We start from the raw sequence: 21707 nt of genomic DNA, 5'->3' as shown, positions 1-21707 counted from the left end.
TTTCCGCCCTGTGAGCACGCCCCGCCCGAGCATCCATCACAGAGGCGTCTTTCCTCCAACAGCTCGGTCCTTCTCCTGCCTCCCAGGCTGGGAATGCCCCCTTGAAGACTGTATTATAAAGGCATGTGGCCTAATGAAGGACATCGAGGCTGCTCAATAAATAATTATTAACCGAGGGAATGAACAAAGGAATGTAAGACATAACAGAAAACATACGTGTCTCATACATAAGTATTCTATGGAAGCTGTTTCCCATTTGAGGCAAAATAAGAAACACTTGTTGAACGAATGGCTGCGCTTCCTCCTGGACAGCAGGAGGGAACACCCGTGCTGCAGCTGGCCTTGCTCTCCAGAAATCATCTCTGTGTCACTGCCCCAGGGCCGTGTGGGCAGGGCACAGTCTGCAGGCTCCATCTGAGACTCTTAGGCAGGAAAGGCCATATGACAGGTATTCTCAGCAGAGTGGGAACCCCAGGAAAGCACTTGCCTTACACTCTGGGTCTCAATATCTTAACTGCCAAAATGGCAGTGTTAGTCCCAGCCCGTGGGCCAGTGCTTCAAAGACTAATACAGAGAACACTTGCCTCAGATGATTCAACATCCAGATTTCCTGACCCCGCTTCTGCTCTAAAGAACCCCACTCGAGCGTGGGGCATGCAGCCTGCATCTTTAACAATTATTTTAAGGTAACCCAGCGATGAAAGGTTTCTCACCTTGGAACCACCCAGGGAAGTTTTCAGTAAATGGCTGCCCATGCTGTGTGCTTTGATTCAGTGGGTCCACAGTGGGGCTTCCATCTGGATCTTTTTGTTTGTTTGTTTTACAAAACTTTCCCCATAGTCATCAGTCTTTCTAGGACCATTATACAAATTGGAGAGAAGAGCCCCCTCTGGTGGTCCCCAGCCTCTTGTCAGGGTGCAGGGCTTGGTGAGAGAAGCATGGGCTGGATTTCAGCCTCTCTCCCTTGCAACCAGGTCTCGTGTGCAGTCAACAGTCTGAACAGCTGTGCATGGTATCTGGCTCCCAGGTGATTCCAGGGCTCATGCCCAATTAGGACTTGGTGAAGGGTGTTGGTTGTTAATAACCTTTGAAAGCTTTTGAGCAAAAATGAACCAAGTACAGTAGGTCCTTGAATAACGTCATGTCATTAAATGTTTCATTATAACGTTGGAGAGATGCTGTAGGAACTTTTGTTTTTATCAATTAGCCTATGGCAAAATTGGTTTCACGATACGTCATTTCGCTTTAAGTCACAGGACCTATCAACAATGTTAAGTGAGGACTTATTATAGTGAATCGAGATTCACCTGGGCAGCTTGTAGAACAGATTGTGGAACAGCAGAAAGAAGGGAAGAACGTCCACCAAGAGGCTGTTTTGCGCTGGTCTAGGTGGGAGGAGATTGGAGCTGACTTGTTGTGGCAGCAAGGAAAGAGAAAGGAGGGAGAGATCATCCTAAAAGAGGACGCCAGTTCTTTAAGGAGAGTCCTGAGATGTGTCCAGAAGTAGCAAAGTGGATGTGCCAACCAGAGTCAAGAGGTTAGAAGCCACTGCCCCCTGAGACGGCTCCTCGAGCCCACAGCATGCTCACTGGAGACACCCTCCAGGGGTGCTGGACTGGGGAGGTGTCCTCTCTCAGGCCCACCTCTATCTGTGGCCAGGAGAAGTTCATCAGTAACTGTCTCCGGCCTCTGTTCTCAGTCCACAGCTTTGCTACCCCTATTGCTTGTGGCCGGGGAGAGGTTGGAGAGAGGTTGCCCTCTCATATTCCCTCCACCCACCTTGGAGACCACCTGAGACAGTTCCTCTGCAGGCTGAGGCCTCCTGCATCTCTCTGCCTGGGGGCCTTCTTGGCTATAGGAGCGTGCTGCCTTCAAACACCGAGGGGGCTGGAAACACGGGGTAGTCAGTATTCCCGTAATAGCTCCCAACCAAGGAGAGGCAGGTGTTGAAGGATAGATGCCCACCTTTCTCCCCAGTTGATGGCACACTTCCCCACTCCTTCACAGAGGGCCCTAACGTCACCTCCCAGACAAACAACTTGCACCCCAATCCTTGTCCCAGAGTCTGCCCAGATAAGGGTCATGCGAATGAGCAGGTCTCCAGCTCCAGGAAAGCACGTCCACATACAGACACTAGCCCTCAAATAGCATCAGCAGTGGGCATGTTTTTCTGGAGAGTGGAGAGCATGAGGAAGGTGGTCTCCATAGATTGACATCACGTTTCCTGTGTGATAGGCTCAGTGATATCAACAGCGCTTCTCAAATGGTCGTGTTCACCGAGGTCACCTGGGGATCTTGTTAAAATACAGATTCTGATTCAGCAGGTCTGGAGTGGGACCTGAGAATCTGCATTTCTACAAGCTCCCAAGTGGTCCTCCTGCTGCTGATCCAAGGACCACACTTGGAGTCACAAGGCCCTTCACAGCAAGATTCTTCACAAGTGAGTTTTGAGTGGGCAGGAGTGTAAGTGGGTTGGTAGGTGGAATGGAACTCTTCATTGAAGTACATTTCTTAGACAAGATTCCTGGCCAGGATTAATAAGTATCCCTCAAACACTTGACTCCTACACAACCTTTTCATCCAAACACCACTCATAAATTGTTTTTATGCCATGATGTTAAATTCTTTCCTATCATTTCAGGAGAGGTCCCCACCCTATTTTTTTTTTTCAGTCAAGCCCGTAGGGCAAAGGAAAAGAGTGATAGAAAACCAAAATAATTTGATTTGTGAGATGGAATCTAACTTTGAATTCTTAGTTTGTTGATCAAGAATTTGCAGGCTCTGGGAAATCTTTTTTCTTTCTTTCTCTTTTTTTTAAATCTAAGAATAGAAACCATTTTTTTAAAAAAAAATCGAAGAATAAGTGAGATGCTTCTATTTAACAGGAGGAAAAACTTCCTGGATGAACATCAAATACTGAATTGTTGGAAAGCATGGCTACTGGTCTTTACTTTGGGTTCTTCACATAGGGCATGGTTGATTTATTTTTATTTATTTGTTTGTTTAGATTCTCAAGTTCATATTCCTATGGTCCCAAAGGGGGCAATCACCAGCATTTAGCAAAGTGTTTTTATTTGTCTTCACTCTCGGGAAATATAAAGATTAGCTCTAAACAGGGTTGATGAAATGCACCAAGGAGGGGCCTATTACTGGAATAAGACGGTTTATTCAAGTCATTTCCAATTTGTATTGGTTTTCAAAATGTAAGATTTTTATTTATTTACTTACTTCAAAGCACTTTTTTCCTAAGGGTCAAGAGGCCTGTTTGGGAACCACTTGAATCAGACCGTTGCTGCCCAGTGTCACGGCTGATCTCCCACTGTCTGGATTGGTACTGTGTTGTTCAGCCTGCACTCTCCCCAATGTGAAACTTCGCTATGAAAGCAAAAATTCTCCTCCACAGCTGTGTGGTTTAGCTCTCCCCAACATTTGTTCTCACTATGCCTCCTGCTTGCTTCACTTTTTCAAACCCAGAATAGTCTTGAGCCTTTGCTTCCAAATGGTGATTTTGATAAAATTTAAGAAAGGAACCTGCTTTGTAGCACTCTCTTTGCCCGGCTTCCCCAAACCCCCCACGTTTATGGGTGATCACCTCTGGTTCCCTCTGACTGTTCAGTTGCCAGCTCCTAACCAGCAGAAGGTCTGTAACCACTGCCCCTGCCTTGCCAGGCCATCAGCCTGACTTGGCATCTATGCTAGAGTCACCCTGTGTTTCAGGCTCCTTAAAGGCTACTTTTGGTTCACAGGGTCTGTGCTCCCACCTTTCAGTCTCAGTTTCTGGGGATTCTTTGGGGGAAGGCGGGAAGGGGACCTTGTTGTTCCTTGTTTGGTGTTCTCCATCTTGAACCCCTGTGATCCATTCTTATATTTCTAGCTAGGAAACTCTGGGCAAGTGATACACTTCTTTGTGTTCCAATTTCCTCTTTATAAAATGGGCATAAAAAGAGAAGCTACCACAGAGGAGCTTCCTGGCATGTAGTCAGCCGTTCCTGAGTAGGGGCCGTCTGTGTACTCCATCTTTGTAAGCTGATGAGCTCTGGCAGGCCAGCAAAAGTTACGACTTCATTGTACAGGTGAGAAAATGGAGGCTGTGGAAAGGATAGTTAATTTGCCTGATGACACAGAGTTGTTGCATATGGGAGCCAATAATCAAAGTTGGGACACGAGTGCCAAAGCTTGTGCACTTTCCATGCCGCAAGCTCATGTGCTTTTCTTCATGGGTAAGAATTTCACGAGCCCTGTCCCAAAGGATTCCCCCGTGGGAATAGCACTGTTTTTGCTGGTGAGGCTCAGGCTGACTCATCATTGAATGGGGCCAATAAAGTATTTCCTATGAATAAACTCTTTCACTTAACTCACTGGCCCAAGTGATTGGGAACACCTGCTCACCTCTGTCTCCTCCGTTGATTAGGGTATTGGGGACTAAATGCTTCCAAAATTCACCTGAATTCTGTATTAACTCCCTTGACATGGAAGGTCACCTGGTAAGCCTAGAGAAGGAAGAGGGTCTTAGCCATACACCAGACTGCCAGCCTGGCAGCCAGCTATGGAGACGTCAGGGTCATCTTCAGTTTGACAAACCCATGTGGGAAGTGGAAAATGGGAAGTCAGATTTCAAACTCACCCTGGCACTGAGCATAAGGCCTTTACCAGACGTTGCTGCTCCCCAAAGAGCACTGTGTTGGTGGTCAAATAAAGCACCGCTCCACAGGGAAGTCAAATGCTGAGCGATTGAGAGGAAGACGCCCAAAGGCCACAGAGGCTTACTAACCTCCTTATCTGATTCTTCCTGCCAACCACCGCATGTTACAAATAGGGCTGGAGCTTGGCTCCGTTGGCCAAGCTCCCAGGGCCGGGACAGCCGAGGTATGTCTGGAAAAGGGAGGGACTTTGCCAAGGCAAGCATCGCCCATGCCAGACAGACCAGCAAATGAGCTGCGTCTTATAGTCCCTTCATCTGAATCCATGATGAGCCAAGGCCTGTTCATGTAATAAGTGCAAACTCAGGGGCTACTAAGGGCCAGGCTCAGTGCCAGGCACTGAGAATACAGAGGTGAACATGCACAAACCAAGCTTTTCATTATTATGTCCCAAAAAATGTTAATTGATGTTTTCCTGATCCTGCGAGTAAAATGTGCTGGTAAAAAAAAAAAAAAAAAAAAAAAAACACGAGAAAATTTTAGTTAAATCACTTATAATCGCCAGGGAGAAACCCTGATAGCATTTTATGGTATTGGATATCCTTGCTAGCCAAGAAAAAGTGGGACTGGGAAAAAAGCCAGAAGATGTGAATCTTCTTACAATAGGGTCCAAAATTTCATAATAAGAACAAAATTTTTAAGTTTTGATTGGGACTCTACTTGAAAAATGAAACTGAAAATTATGAACGTAAGTTTATATCATCCTCCATTGAACAGCTTTTATAACATCGTGATTATAATTGTCGAGGATATTTTAGACCCAAGGCAAGAACTTATTTGCTTTATTGGCATCTTTAAAATAACAGTGCATTAATTTCTGAAACAAAAGAAGGCATTGAGTGCTGGATAGGCAGCTTTTACAGGTGAATGTTGCTTCTACATCATAAAGGAACATTCTTTGCTTCATATTTTACCTGTTTTTTAAAGCGCAATCTCACACACACACACACACACACAAAGGTCATCTTTACAATGGCATATTTTTCCCAAGGGCTCTCTTTTTTTTTTTTTTTTAAATTTAAAGTCTCCTTCTAAAGCAGCTTAAAGTGTTATCACCCAGGGAAAATTTTGACTTCTTCAACAGTGAGCTGACCTAACGCTGCCAGATCCAGATTTATCCATGGCTTTCAGTGGTGGAAGCAGTTTTCCAATATTACTTTCATTGATTTCATGAAAGCCTGCATCTTTTGCAGAAAGGTTTTAGTTTTATTCTGTAGTAGATTTGTACTGTGTATGAACTGGGTGAGCCGATGTTTACACTGCCTGGCAACCAGGGACTAAGGATAGAGAGTTTGCTCACTGGTCCGCATTCCCAGAGGGCTGAGAGCTGATGACCCTAAGTTTTGCAACAATGCTAAAGTCAAGTTGTCCAAGCTGAAGTTGGTGGAAGCGATGACTAGGACATGGAAGGAACCAGAGCCAAGGAGAAACCTGGTCCCTGGGATGGCTCTCATATACTTTCTGGCGGGTACCAAGTGCCTGGCAGAGGTAATAAACAACCCGCGAAAAAGCGCTGTCCATCCACTGGTGTTGCCTGAAGCAGGACAGCTGAGTTTAGCCACATCTCCCCAGAATCCATTTTTTAAAGCTTCTCTGGGTCCTTCTGTGCCTACAGGGTACCTGCCTGACTACCAAGGGGGTCCATCCTGACTCTGGTATTTTAGGGAATACCCTGGGCATGATCAGAAACTAGAACAAAGAGGGTGGAGATGCTGCTTTGAGGTCAGGTGCTTCCCTGATGGGAGAGCTGTGCAGATGTTATAAACTGCTGTTAGGGAAGTTTTCTCTTGGCTAGTATGGATGTAAACAAGATTTATTAGCATTTGAGTGTCCCCTTCTGTTGCCTCTTCCCACCTGGGAGCAAATGCCCGCACTTTTCAGTGGTTTTCAGTGCCCAGACCCTTGTCTATAAAGAGAATTGTCTGAGGTCAGCGTCACCAGACCCGTGCAAGTGACTTATTGGGGAAATGCTCTTGGGAGAAGAAGAGGGAAGGGACCAGGATGGGGCAGAGGAAGGAGCCAAACGGGGCTGTGCTCTCAGCTGGAGTCTGCTGAGCCTAATCCTGTGGGGGCTCAGGAACAGGACTTGCACAACAGAGCTGGTCTCACCTTGAGGCAAAGGGATAGCCTTTTACACCCGTCAGTCATAGGCCGCAGAGTGTTTGTGGGGGAGGGCATCGTAACCTCCCAGACAAAGCACCTCCGTTCAGCTGGGGCTGTTGAACCCTCCTCGTAAAGGGGTTCTGGGTGGAGTACCTACACAGCCCACACAGGGGGCCACAGTGTTTGCCGAGACCCAGGCTCTGAGAGGCTTCTTTACCTCACAATTGTAGTGGGACAGCAGGGAATAGAATTAAAAAATCTTATGGTCATGCAGCTGAAATAGCCACAGGAGGGCTGTACTGGCGCTGACAGGTGGCAGGAGGGTGATCTGTGGCATCCCTTCTTGTAGCACCGGCCAGGAGCATGTGAGTCAGGACCCAGATGCTGAGCTCTGTCATTCCTAGAGATGTCTCTGCTTTTCACTTTTTTTGCTTATCTCCACCGAGATGCACCCAGAATTTTGTCATTTCTATCAGACTAAGCAGGGTGGAAGAGAGACCTGGAATAATACAGTCAATGCTGGTTTAAATGTTATTTTCTCACATTTTGGAATTAACAAAATTAAGGCCATTCAGCATCTCTTGAACAATCAACAGTGGTCTTAGCCAAAGCTACGTAAAGTGAGGTCCCGTCAATTTCCAGAGTAAATTTTTGAAGCCCCAGTCATTCCTTCACATACAAGCAAAAACTGAAGAAGTCTTCGGGGCAGTAAATCTTTACTTCAAGAACAGATAGGCCTTTGACGTATGTTGAAAACCTCCCTCCTGGCTTGAAAGGGATTGCCAGTGAGTCATTGAGCTTTACAAAAGGAGTTCAGAACTGGCTTGAATAATCATGTAATTCATATATACGCATATGTACTGGGATGCTCTTGAGAGAAATGACACCTGGATGACAGACATGAGCCAGGACTGTCCCATGTCCCAGGGAAACCGAGAGCTAAGGTCACCCTAGGCTTGGGCTCACTGCCTCTGAGGCCCACAGGCTGATTAGCTAGGATTTAGAGGAGCTTCTACTTGGGTCAATTGTAGACGTTGCTTCTGTGGGAGGAACATGAGGAAGAGGACCATGATAAGAGGCCACCCACGGTGAATCATTAGGACAAGTCTTTGGGACATGCAGGCCTTGAGACAGCATTTAAGAAATTATTCTTTGGTTTTCCTTATTGAAATTGCCAGCAGGGGAAAAAAGAACACTTATAATCACTGAGATCAGTTATCTCTAAGATTGGATGCTGCCAGATAAACTAGTTTCCTTTTATATTTCTGTATTTCCTATCTTTCATTCCATTGTATTTGGGGGGGAGGGGTGTTGCTGTTTTCTAAGTTTTATTGATATTTAACAAACAGACCAAAGTACACAAATCATTAAGAGCCCACGGCTCTTTGAATTTTCAGTGATCACACCCAAGAATGTTCCCAGCACAAAAAAAATCCCTTTCACTTCCTGCTTCCCAATTACTATCTTGACTTCTAATCCCATGAAGTAGTTATTTATCTTTTGTCATTTCTACTTTTTGTGTGTTTGGCAATGTTCATAACATATTACGATAGTATATGTATATAAATTATGACTAAATGGGTATATTGTGGTAACTGCTCATATTTTTTACCCTAATTGGACACACAATTAAAACATTTTATTCCACCTGCCTAAAGGACTAGAACTGTTGGTCTGAACTGAGGTACGTTTCTTGGAAATTGGAGGAGAGAGCACAGACAGCATTTCAGAGCCGGAATCCATACCAGTTGGTTCCTTTTGGCTGCCATTGTATTGTTGGCTGTGCTCATTCCCTCTAGAAATTTAGGGCTGTGGAATGGGGAAGGAGACATGTTTTAGAGTCAGCCAAGAATGACCTTGGGAAGTCACATGGCCTCATTGAATTTCAGTGTCCTGGCTTCCGGACACTCAGCAAGTACTTGTTCTGTTCTTTGCTTCTTCCTTCTCCCAAATCTGCAAACACACTGTCTCCCTTTGGAAGTCTTGATTTGCTTCTGTGTCTTGGAGAGGCTCTGTGGGTTATGAAGAGCCTCCTGGCTTTCCTTTGACCTTGGTCGTAAGCCATGTAGACGGGTGGAAAGACAGCAACTCCCGGTGCCCTTCTCCTGGTTCTCTCATGCCGCTGAATGTGGAGTCCATCCCAAGCCAGCTACACTGGAAAACCTCTCCTGGCCCCTTCCCCCCACCCCTGTCCTGGGGAGGCTTGCAGGGGAGCAGCTCAGCTCTCACCACTTCAGGCTGGAGAAAGAATCCCTGTTTTCTTGGTGTGATTTTCTTAGGGTTTGACTTTCCTAAACTAGCAAGATTTGGAGAGGCAGGATTAGGGTGTGCGGTGAGCAGAAAGGGGTCAGAGAGACACCTTCATTGCCTTTCATCCAAACCTTAGGAGGCATCCAGCTCACATGTGGCCCAGCCCAGTTCACCAGGGGAGCAGGTCACCGGGGTTTCCAGCCAAAATATTAGTTAAGAGTGAAGAGTGGGTTTCTCCTCTGCACCTGTCTTCCCAGGAAACCCACGGGAAGGGTGGGCAGCCAGAGGAAGACTGGGGCTCATCCTGGTCAGAGGTTCCTCAGCCCACCACAGCCAATAATGGCTGTTGTCTGAGAACTGCCCTAAAGAAGGACCATGTCTGCTGAAGTCTCAGTTTGTCTCCCAGGCCACTTCCACACATCTGTCTTTGTGCAGCCAGCCCATCTGTTGGTGTTTTTTGTCTTTCAGGAGGAAATGGGCATTTCCTGTGAACTGCTGGAATCAGACTTTCTCAAATGCAGTGTGGGATTTCCATTCATGAGGTCGAAGTCAAAGGTAAGGGGCAGAGATGGGGCCCTTCCTTAGCAGTGGGCTCCCGCCTTCCCACCAGCCTCCTCCCCCTGAGATTTCCTCGTGCAGCAGCTGGGGTGGCCAGCAACTCCGTGCCTGGCCATGGCCTCGCCCCTGTCCAGGGCGCTCTACTCCGAGGATATTTCAGACGGGCCATGGCCATGTGTTCTTCCTCTTTGATCCATATGACACACCCAAATGTGAGAGACTCGCCACGGCCTTCACGCTTTGGCAAGCAGCATCTGCTTGGCCTTCTTGAAATTTGTTTTTCTGGGACATTCCACGCTTGGACTTCCTGAGACAAAAATAAGAGCTGATGTGATGTATCTGGGCTAGTTCCTACAGTTTTGACTCCCCTAGGTAGTCACAATTTTCTTAAGAGACTTCTTAAAATTCTTGAAACCTCAATAATTGTATTGCACTTTATTTTTTTAAGTAAAACAAAGGACAGTCACTCTGATATTTATAAGGAGCCAAATTTTCTAAGCTCAAACAATAACATAGCGCAGCATATTCCAACATTCATGGAACATTCTGTATGTCCTGTCATGAGGAGATGCAAAGATACGTAGAAGATGCGGTTTTTGGTGGCAAAACTAGAATCTAAAGTCTGCCTTTTGAAATGGAAGCTATTTTCCCTGCTATGATTTGAAGGAAATTTCATATTCCTTTGCAACTTTTTTTTCTCCTAAAATAAGGGAAAGCTTAATCCTCCTCTCCTGCCTATGTCATAGGATTGGATTGTTTTCATCTCTAAGACATTTTGGTCCTAATCCATAGTAGCCGTTTTGTAAGCCAATTGTGAGACTGTTCTAGTGAGAAAGAAGATGTGCTCATTTCTTAGTAAATCGCTTGAACCCATCAGCCTCCTTGAAATATACCTGCTTCAAAGTACTGTGACATTTACATCCATAATTCCCGAGCCTTTTCCTGGCTGTTTCTCAGCTGCCCACATTCACCCCAGAAGAAGGGAAACCTCAAGATGTGGCTGCCTTTAGAAAGGGGATTACAAGAGCTGGTAGAATATAGGCCAAATTTTGTTGGACTCCAGGTAGGGTGAGGAGGAAGGAGGAAGCCCCTGAACCTCGGCCATCCTTGCCTACAGTAACATACATGGCACCTCCACACACACATTTAATTGAAATCTACTGAGCAACAGAAAATAGACTTAATTGAAAAAAATTTAACCGTTGCCATGTCATTATAAAATTCAGCCTACATCCCAAACAAACCTAAGGTCCATCTTGCTAGCTTTAGTCTAAGGATTATTGTAGAAGGAAAGACTGTACCACTATCATAAGAGGATCCAGGATTACTTGCCGGAAAGAGAAGGTAGTCATAAAAATGAACACAATGAAAACAAAGCAATGTTGAAATGTGGGACATTAAATTTTGTCAAAATTCATTAACTCTCAACATAGTCCTAGAACTGACAGAAGTGTGAATGTTAGAATGCTGAATTTCCCCCCCTGTTAATGCTGCTGCCTTCCTCCCACATACAGAGTTAAAACCTATAGCAAGACTAAACCTGGAGGCAGAGGATCTGAGCGTCAATTCCTTGGAGGAAGCCTGAGAAGGGATCTGGCAGGGACGGGGCTCCCTCTATTTGCAGCCCAGCTTGCCCTCCCCTGGCCCTCAGACCCTGTGGGTCACCAGGCTACAGGCCACCTGCTGAGCCTCATGGCCACACTATGGGCTTTCTCTGGTTGGCCATCTGTTTCTCTCTCATGACCAGCCTGCCCCGTTTCTGACCTTCTGCTCTCCCAGGCCTCCATCTCTGGTTTTGTTTTCTCACCCAAATCTTTTTTTGCTTTTCGCCTCACCTGATCTTTAATGTGTTTAATTCACATCTTCTGCCAGTTCTGACTCTTTGCTGGGATAAGACTCTTGATGTTCCCTTCCCTTGTGTCTTCCAGCTCCTCTTCCTGTCCTGTCTCCATGCCCCACCCTCACTGTAAGCGGACAAGTCCCACTGCAACAGAAATGCTTGTCTAGAAAGGGATGTCCAATGGCCACTGGAGATGATGGTCCAGTGTAATGGTCCAATTTTCATTCCTATCAGATAGCATTCAGTGTGGTGTCATCCACTGTTGCAAAATTAGACTACAGCCTAGAATTAGTCATAAAGCAAGTCAAATATTTAGATGTTAAATAAGCCGTAGAGTTCAGAGCTTGATGGAATTTAAGAATCATTTTGCCCACCCTCTTCTTTTCATTGAAATGCAAAGAAATGAAGTGTCTTGGTAAAGATCATATAGTCAGTTTGTGGTAGAGCCTGGTTCTGTCACCGCCTACCCAAAGGTGCCTCCCATATTTCCCACACATATATACTGGGGGTGCCAAAAAAATGTATGCACATGGCTTGTATTCATCTTTTTTTATCGGTATATATTGAGTATTACAATTTTAATACAGTTTTTTCCTTTCTTAAACTATGTATACATTTTTTTGGCACCCCCAGTATATAGTGAAAGCCATTTGCTTTGGGCAGGGTTCCCCACCTCACAGGATGGTCACCACTGGGGACACCTGAGATGATTTTAGGTGATATATGGAAACAGCACTAAACAACATTGACTCCAACAGTGAGAAAGTTATTACCTTTTCAACACTCGGTTCAATCCTAACCACATGTAGGAGAAGATCCCCAATCGTGCTAGCACATTTTTAACACCTCAATAAAGTAGACCTTAGGCCCAGAGCCTGCAGCAGGCAACAAAATTCAACAATACTTTGTTTTCATTGTGCTGATTTTTACGAGTCCCATCTTTTTATGGCAAGTAATCCTAGATTCCCATCCAGGATAGTGACATACATTTTCTTTTTAAAATAGTCTTTAAACAAAGAGTGAGGCAATAAAGATGTGAAGTAAATATCACAGGTTATATGTTATGCAGATGTGGCAAAAAAAAAAAAAATCGGGAAGATGGTGCGTATGAGCGAAACTTAGCAAGTCCTGGTTTCAGAGACAAACATGTCACTTCCTAAAGAGAACCTCGGTTGCTGGAAAGGACTCTTGCTACAGTGTGGTCCAGGCCTGGTTTTATTCTTAAAGCTGTGCGTCTGTCCTGATGCTCAGGAAGAGATGCATATAAAAAATAAAGCTTGTCATGCACTTGACTTCTTAGAGGTCACGTGCTGCTGGAAGATTGTAGCTAACACGGTTTAGTTGGAATGCCTGCTGATGCCACTTGTCACCTTCTTTTTTTCTAGTATGAATTCAGTGTGATCTTTGATACAAGCCACCTGTCAGGGGAAGAGGAAGTTCTTAGCTTCATCGTTACTGCTCAGAGGTAAAGGGGATTTAAACTTTTTTTTCAAAGATAAAATATTGATGGGACCAGAAAGGACATGCCCTGGTCCTGCTTTGGTGATGCCCAGGATGCTGAGGGGGAAGAAATGGTTATTCAGTGATAAAGCCCCAAAGCACTGGGTGGACTCGGGTCTCCCAGGGGTGGTGCTTGTCTTGTCCTGCTTGCACAGCCACCCTGTCCCTCTTTCCCTCTCCTTGGAGGACGTCTAGGACAGTCCTGTGCATCCCCAGGTCACTCTAGGGTACTGCAAAGTCCTATGGTCACTTCAAGTCTCAAAGCAAGTTCACAAATCCATAAAGTGTCCTGTCCCATGAAATAATCAAAAGTTGATGTTAAGGCTTCCTCGCGTGGCCAGGGCAAGGCTGCAGGAGGAAAGCCTGCCTCGTGGGTATGATTCTGCTTTCCTCCAACTGTGCTTCTCCTGGCCCTCCCCCCTTTTCCTGAGAGTAGTTCCAGAGCCCTGCAATCTCACAACGGGGGTGGTCAAATGGAAGAGGTCTAACTTATCAGGTACTGTTGCGCACTCACTGGACCGTGCAGGTGTTCAAAGCTGACTCTTTTCCTTTGGAAAAGGGAAAACCTTTTCCAACCTCAGTCTCTAAACAGCCAGAGATACCTACAGCTTCTGTTGCTGAGACTGTGCCCTCTGGGACAGGACGAAGGGGACCCCACACTGGCTCTCCCATAGAGATCCCACTTGGCGATCTTTGCCCAGTCTCTGGAAATGCAGGTGACATCTGTGCGGTCACCTCTCTTTCACTCTGCCATCAGAGGGAAGCCAAGCATATCCCTTTCCCCTTACATTCCCTGGGCAGGAATCAGACGGTTTGATCAAGGTCCCCTGAAACTTGACTTAAAAGGCAGACACCTTCTCCCCATCACCAACAGTAGTCTCTAAAAACCACCTTCAGAAATCCTTTCTCCACTCTTGTTATATCCTTGCCATTATATCTTGGATTTTTACCACCAGACGTAGTGCTTTCCTCTGAATTTTAGCATCTATTATGCCTCAGCCAAAGTTTGCATCTTAACATCCTGTCATCCTTACCCCGAGGAATTCTTGCATTTTCACAAAAAAACCAGTTACACAAAAGTTAGACTGAGATCCTTCGCAAGCCCTGAATCGCTCAATATCTTCCCCAGTCCGTTCCTGCCTCTCACTAATGGCTTAGCCCTCACGGCTTCAGTCTCCATCTTTAGTTGCTGAGCATTTGGGAAGCCCAGGTCAGACCGCAACAAATTTAACTCAGCAGTGGACAGCAGCAGTGCCCACGGGTGCAGACATAAGGAAGCTTTATTTTCATCTCCCACTACCCTTTAATTTTGTTTTCACGGGAGGCCTTCGTCAGCCCCAACATTATTTAAAACTCACAGACTTGAGATTAATTTTCCCTTGGGAATGACCATGAAGCTGCAGGGATATGCTCTCAAGCCCCTAAATCCACAACCACCATAGCATATTTTTGCTTTTAATGCTGCTCTCTACATTTTCCAGCATTATCTCTAATATTTTAGCAAATGTTCTCTCTCCTAAAAATAAGGGCACAGCACAACACAGTGGTTGCTTAACCTTCTTTACCATGTGTTACCTCCAACTTGAACTTCAAAGTTGTTGACTTGCTGGCCTTTGGTTCAGCACCAGTTGGAGTTACTGGACACGAGCGCTGTATAGCCTGTACATTGCGATAGGATGTACAAAGTACATGCAACGAATAACAACAGTGACTGTTAAAATATAGCCCAGTAATCCCAAAACTCGCATACAAGCTTCCAGGCTGGGCTTGCAAGCTTTAAAGTCATGCAAGACTTGGCTCTTTTTAGTTCACACTATTTTCAAGATCACATAATTCACATTCACATAAAAGGTGACTGTGATTTAATAGACGCATGTGCAAAACATAGAGAAGGTAGACTTTGTTCCCCTTGCTAGAATCCAGAAGGACTTCACTGGGGAGGTGGCATTTAAAGAGAGGAGTCTGTTTTCAGGCTGAAGAAACATAGGCACAGCAGCCAGAATATGCAGGGGACAATGTGCTGTGTTCCACCCATGTAGGTGGTAGGCGTTGCAGTGAAGTGGGAAGTCACAAGCCATCTCTCAGGACAGGTGGGGAACATACAAGTGCAGTGGCAGATGGGGCTGAAACAGGAGACTGGGCTGGGCTCTGGAGGCCCACGTATCCTCAGAAAGTCTGAACTACTTCCCAAAGGTAGTGGGGAGCCACTGAAAGTTTTAGAAGAGGGGAGTGACGCAATGAAACAGCTTGCCACAGAGCATGAGATTGTCAGGTTGAATAAAGGGAGGCAGATGCCCATTGACACCTGAAAACTCCCATTCTCCAGCTGGTTCTTGGATCCACAGGAAACTCACTGATGTTGGACAGATCCACAAATGGGCCCTCTTGGTCCCTCAACACCTGGGGCAGCCAATACTCCTGGGAAGAAACATTTGGGCAGGACATAGGACATGGCAGAGGTGTCCCTTCTCCAAAGGAGGAATCTCCACCTGCCTCCTGACTGCAGTCAGGGCTAATCAGAGGTGGAAAAGGAGGGCTGGCCAACACACACTGGTGGAAACTCCATCCAGTAGAATCCCATGTCCATAGACCAGTGGTCTCTGGCCTTAGGTGCCCATTGGAATCACCCGGGGAGCTTTAAAAACTGCAGATGCCTGGTCCACCCCGCAGATTCTGATCTAATTGGTCTGGGGTGAAAGCTGGGCTTTGGGATTTTTAAAAATGTTCATCAAGTGATTCTAATGAGCAGCCAAGGCTGAGAACCACTATTCCTAGTCCCTGAGTCTAAACCATCACATTCTCACTCAGCACACATCTGTTAAGCTCCTACTGTTTACCAGATGCAGTGCTGGGCTCCTCAGAACATGCTAATAACTTAGTAAATTCAAGAACATTCCCTTATGCACATTAATATTGCCACATAGCATCAGGGGACACCGAGTATCAGATCTGCTAATTCTTTGAATCACAGATGTTAAGGAAGCTATATTATCTGTTAAATACACAGCAGACTATTTCAGACACTCATTTCTTTCCAGAATTTGGTGAAAATCTGGTGTTACTGACCCAGAGGGCACCCACAGCACTTGACTCCCTGCTGTGACGGAACTGGTCCTTAAAGTTTCTTATCTTGAAAGCCAAGTTAAACTATCAATCCTGCCTTTCTTCCCGTCACCACCCTTTGAAGATCTCTTGCCCACTTGTGGATCCAAAAGACATAAAGTTGAGACTAAACAGTTTCTCAAGAGCTCCCCTCTCAGCAGCCCGGCTTTGCCGACCTCAGGGAAACCATCCCAAGTCACACGCTTGCAGAATAACTGGAGGCCTTTTGATGTTGGGCCTCTTTATCTCAACTTTTCAACTTGGCTCAGTCTGGAGCAGTCACCCGATGACAGATGAGACTGTTGGGCCTGAGCTGCCAGCGGCCACAGGTGGCTGGACAAATGGCAGGGCAAGAGGTGGCGCTTCCATCAGGAACAGATTATGCAGACCTGGCAGGATGCTGAGTGGGGGATGGGAGCAGGCCCCGCGTGTTGCCATCCCACCCGTAGTGGAGTCACCTCTAGTCTGTGATTCTCTGATTTTTATTGTCCCTTGGGAAAGGAAGGACAAGGAAGTTAGGCCAGGTGAGCACCTGATTCTGCTGCTTCTGCAAACTGTGGTTGCCCTCTGAGTGATGGATGTCACCCCATCTGCGGAAGACAGATGAGGAGTCAGAGGTCAGAGTCACAGAGCACCATTGTTTCGGAACAATGAGAGGAGAGGGGATGTGAGTGCTATTTAAGTATTGTTGCATTCAGCACTTGCTGGGTGGGAGAGGAAGGCAGTGGGGGAGAGGGAGGGCAGGGAGAAGGCAGGAACTCTGCACATGTTCAGGGAATGGTGTGGTGGGGAGTGGTCCGGGAGAGCTGTGCCCAAACCTCCGTGGGTCTGGGGGTCTCATGTTCCACTCCCAGAGGGTGAACTTGGCTTTCGACTGGAATCCCACATCCATGCCCTGTGGGAACCAACTGTAAAAGTTGGGTTCAGCAACATGCACCCACCAGCCATGCCTTTTCTCAAGGCAATCCCTTCCCTGGAATAATAATCACAATTCATATTTGAAAGTTAATAAAATAGTAACCCCCTAAATTTGGTATCAGGAGAAGGAATCACAATGGAAAAGCCCTGTTTTCAGAATCAGCCTAACCTGGTTCGCTATGGGTCCTTGGGCCAAGTTAGCTAATCTCTCTGAGCTGCTCCTTACCTGTCAGAAGTGGGTAATTCCTCCCTCTGCGGTCACTCTGGGGACCCAAGGAGATCCTGCTATGAGATGTGCCTGGCACATAGCAGCCGCTCAACAGATTCAGCTCCCCTTTCCAGAATGACCTCAGAAGAATCCCCTTCCTCTGCTTTATCACCCCACGGGGGATGCTGTATGGGACATCCTATAGCCAGAAGTCTAAAGCAGGCGCTCCCGTGGTATTTATGGTGACAGCTGGCCAGGGTCTCTCTCTTGGTCTTAACTGTCCGTGGAAGATAGGTGATGCTCCAGGTGGGAAATAGCTACGGACGTCCAGCAAACCCCTTCCTGACTGCAGTGCCCTCACCTTGCTGGTCCATTATTTATGGAACAAGCACTTACAGAAGTGCAGGCTGTTGGTGCCCATCCATGACCTTTCCCACTCACCACTACACAGCTCCCAGCACCTGCCACTCTGCCTGAAGCTTTCTCTGGCCGAAGCCCACTCGCCTATGTGTATAGGGCAGGTGCCAGGGAGTTAATGGCCCCTACCCCACCTCCCCCAGCAGCAGCAGGTCTCAGGAGTGAGTGGATGAAGGCCCGGCTCCCATGCGCTCAGTCCTGTGCTCCTCGCTGCCTCCCAGAGTTCCCCCGCCAGACCGAACCCAATTGCCTACATCACTAACCTCCTGCATGACATGCCTCTGTTGTCTTCCTGCCCTTCCCCGTCTCCCCTCTCCCCTCCCAACTGGTATTTCCTGGGGTCATCTCCCCAATACACTACTCACACTCACAACTTTGTGAGGGGAACACAACTGACACAGTAGAGGGCCTACTGTCACTCTGTACAGGGACTGAAAACAGAACTGAGGCTAAATAAGGTGCAGAGTCAGCCCTCGGAGAATGCGGAGCTAGAGCTCTAATATGGAGCCCAGCCGCATGCTGCGGGAGCTAGTGCTGACTGGTGTTCGTCCCCTCTTCCCCAAAGTGGCAACGTGGAGCGCTCCGAGTCGCTGCATGACAACAGCCTCACCCTGATGGTGTCGCTGATGCACGAAGTGGACACATCCATCACTGGGTGAGTAGCGCAGCCCTGGGTTGCCAGAGCGCAGTGGAACACTCTGCCTTCCTTGTACTTGCATATATAGCCGGGAGTCAGTGGCCCGGCCACTTCCACTCCTTGCCAGCTCTGACATGCAAGACGAAGCTTTCGCTACCGTGACTCGTGCCCGCCTCCCTCCTCGTTTTCTCCTCTTTCCCAGCCACCCACGCAAGGAGTTTGATGACAAGTTTAAGCACCATAATTTCTTTGAACCCTCTGTACATCTTTATCTGCATATACTCCCCGCGCCTACTCCTCCAGAGTGCCATATGGAAGCATGATTCCTGGGATTAAAATCCCAGCCAAAGGCTGCTGGGCCAGAGGTTACAGCCAGATGTCCCAGTATCCTAGCTGACTCAAAAGAAGGCTCGCCTTTCTAATTAGCTTCGCAGTCAGCACTGGCTTTGTGTGTCTCTGTGAACCCCTGTGCAGAGCCAGCAGCAGCTCTGCCTGATGTCTGCGGTGGTCTGGATGGGCAGGGAACGATCCAGATGGGCATACCGTATGCCCAGGGGAAGTCCAGGCCACTCAGTGCTGCTGGCATTGTTGGAAAGGAGGCCTGCAGGCCCCAAAACAGTCCGGGTCGGTTTTCAGCCAAAGCCCAAGCCTGGAAACATGAGATCTTGGTTCCTGTTTCCGGCTACAGAAAACAGAGGACATGCCTCTTTGAAAGTGGGAAAAAGATTGGTACAATTAGTTTAGATCAAATGAGGACCCAGTGAACCCTTGCCCCAGATGCAAGCTGAGCTTTCTGAAGGTCCAAAGTTTCTCATTTTTCAGTTTTCAAGTGCTCTGGGTCCCGGCCTTGGCCAGAAGCAGAAATGTGAATACATCACAGAGGGAGCCATGGCAACAGCTCACACTCTCCTGGGTGCCCGGGAATGGGGGGTCCTGTGCGCTTGACATTTTTCATCACATTCTTCAGACGTGAGGCTTTGCTGGAATATATTTGCAACTTAACATAGCTTTGCCTCTGTTCGTGTCTCTATTTTTAACCATATAGTTTATTTATTTGTCTCATCAGAGGCAGTATGAGACTATGCCCAGAACCAAGCCCTGTCCTTGGGGACCAAAGGAAAAACACTCACTCACTTGATCCTGTTGTCAGGCCCTAGGAGGCCTCATTGTGAGGTGTTAACAGCCCCTGATGAAGCCATCGGTTAAACAAACGAGTCAACTGATCTTTCCAGGAACATCCGGGCAAGCATAGAGGAACCAGTTCTTGCTGATAGTACTGGGACTCACTACATTTCTAAAGGAATACACTTACGTTGAAAATAGATGCATTGCTGTCCATTCAGACTCGGTACCAAACAGCTTACATGATTAGTGTTCAGGCAAGAGAGCAGCTTCTAGAATCTCATCTAAAATCCATTATTTGCCTGGAAATTTGAGTGAATCTGGGCTTTGTCTCATCTTGGGGTTTGTTGATACAGGCAACATTGAAAGCTTGCTGCAAACCGAGCTTAAATTCTTAGTCACATCTTCCATAGCCACTATTTGAAATCTGAAAGAAAATGCTATGATTGAGTGGACTGCGTTTTTAATACTCAATTTCTATTAATTTTGGTAGTCTGACAAATTTAAATTTTTAAAATGAATTTGTTACGGAATGAGGTTTTGAATGCCAAATATATGATTCATTTATATTTATTTCCTAAAAGCTTGCCATGATCTTCCTCAATCTACATTTTTCCAATGGCAAAACAAAATGTATGATGTTAGAATCCAGTTAAAAAAACTGAAATCAAGGCTACCATATAGTCTTCCTCTTCATTTTAGAAATGCAGTCCAGTACATATTTGTCTATGTAGCTTATTGATTGGACCTAAGATGAGGAGACATTACTAGAAATGTCTCTTTAGAAAGCATACGTCTGGCTGTGTCCATTTACAAGCGAGAGAAGTAATTCCAGAATGGAAGCATTTGGTGGAAGGTACTGGAGGGAGCCAGGTTCCATGGAGACAGATGTTTGGGTTCTCAGGATAGCAGTGACCATAGGTTGCTTGACCATGGGTAGGGATGACGGATTTCATGGTTTCCTCTTTCAGAATCATGTCTCCAACCTCCTTTGTGTATGGCGAGTCTGTGGACGCATCCAACTTCATTCAGCTGGATGACCTGGAGTGTCATTTCCAGCCTCTCAATGTCACCCTTCAGGTAACCACCCCTGGAACCATCTCGGTCATTGGGACCAACGGAAGGGCCCATGGGATGTATCTTCTACTGAAAGGCAACTGGAGGGCCAGGCTATTTCCAGAAGAAAGTCTTCCCAGCCTGAATGCGGGGAGTGGAATACGTGTGTGTGTGCATGTTTTCTGTAACCACACACAGAATTAATCCCTTCCCCCGCTGCTACTTTGCTGTGTAGACCCCTCTGCTTTTCAACACTTGGAAGGAAAGCTGCATGATGAACCCGGCTCTCCCCAAGAAGGTTTCTGGATGCTGAGGTCCAGGCCAGCATCCCAGCCCAAATAGCCCCAAAAGACCCCTTTCATTACATGTAGGGCAGCCTTGAGGATTTACCATGTTCCCTTCCTCCTGGGGCTCTACATGCTGACTCAGCCAAGAGCCCACTCCTCCCACAGAGGGACAGCCTTTCAGAAGTGCAGTGTTATAAGAGCAAAGCGCGGTGAGCATATGGGAGGAAGCCTGCTGCTCCTCACAGAGCAGGGGCTGGCTGTCCCCTGTCCCACCAGCATGATTTCCGGCAGGGCCACTCCGTGTGGACAGTGGACATTATGAAGGACGCTGTTCCTTTTCTAAACTAGGGGTGGGCAAACTTTTTTTTGCAAAAGGCCAGAGGGTAAGTATTTTAGGCTTGGCCAGCCACACAGTCTGCAGCAACTATTTAACTGTGCTACTATCGTTCAAAGGTAGCCATAGGCAAGGCAGATAGAAATCTGTAACGATGGGCACCGAAATGTGAATTTCATGTCATTTTCACGTGTCATGAAATCTTACTCTTCGTTTGATGTTTCCCCTCTCCCCAACCACCGTTTAAAAATATAAAACCATTCTTAGCTCCCAGGCTATATGAAAACAGGTGGCAGGCCAGATTTGGCCTGCAGATCATAGTGTGCTGGCCCCTGCTTTAAAGTACAGATTCTCAGGCCAGCACTGTTCAGGGTGAGACTCTGAATGTAAAGCTAGAGGACCTCCGCATCATCAAGTCCATTCTCCTCAAACACAGGGTGACAAACACAGGGAAATGTAGGCCCAACCAGGAGAGGACATGCTGCAGGGCCCAGAGCTGGGAGAGGTGGAGGTGGGGCCAGGCCCAGGACTGGTCCAGCATTGACCGTGTGGCCCAGCCCCCTGCCAGATGCTGGGGGTGAAGTGAAGGAGTAAGAGATAGGCCCGTCTCCCCCGCGGTGCAACATAATCTACATCCCACGTCTCCCAGAGCTCCCCCTGCCTCCACTCCATCCT

The 21707-nt window shown here is 46.9% G+C and overlaps 1 protein-coding gene across 1 annotated transcript in view; it reads left to right on the top strand.

The window, feature by feature from the left end:
• The window catches only part of ITGA9 (integrin subunit alpha 9), a 298459-nt gene that overhangs the window by 223379 nt on the left and 53373 nt on the right, over positions 1 to 21707 (top strand). Inside the window, exons 19-22 of the mRNA XM_019727631.2 lie at positions 9522 to 9608; positions 12837 to 12916; positions 18162 to 18251; positions 20327 to 20435. Coding sequence (XP_019583190.2) covers positions 9522 to 9608; positions 12837 to 12916; positions 18162 to 18251; positions 20327 to 20435 — 366 coding nt within the window. The remainder of the gene's footprint in view (positions 1 to 9521; positions 9609 to 12836; positions 12917 to 18161; positions 18252 to 20326; positions 20436 to 21707) is intronic.

This window comes from Rhinolophus sinicus, linkage group LG10 (genome assembly GCF_036562045.2).
Source record: "Rhinolophus sinicus isolate RSC01 linkage group LG10, ASM3656204v1, whole genome shotgun sequence".
Lineage (NCBI taxonomy): Eukaryota > Metazoa > Chordata > Mammalia > Chiroptera > Rhinolophidae > Rhinolophus > Rhinolophus sinicus.
This window is presented reverse-complemented; position numbering and strand designations above follow the sequence as displayed.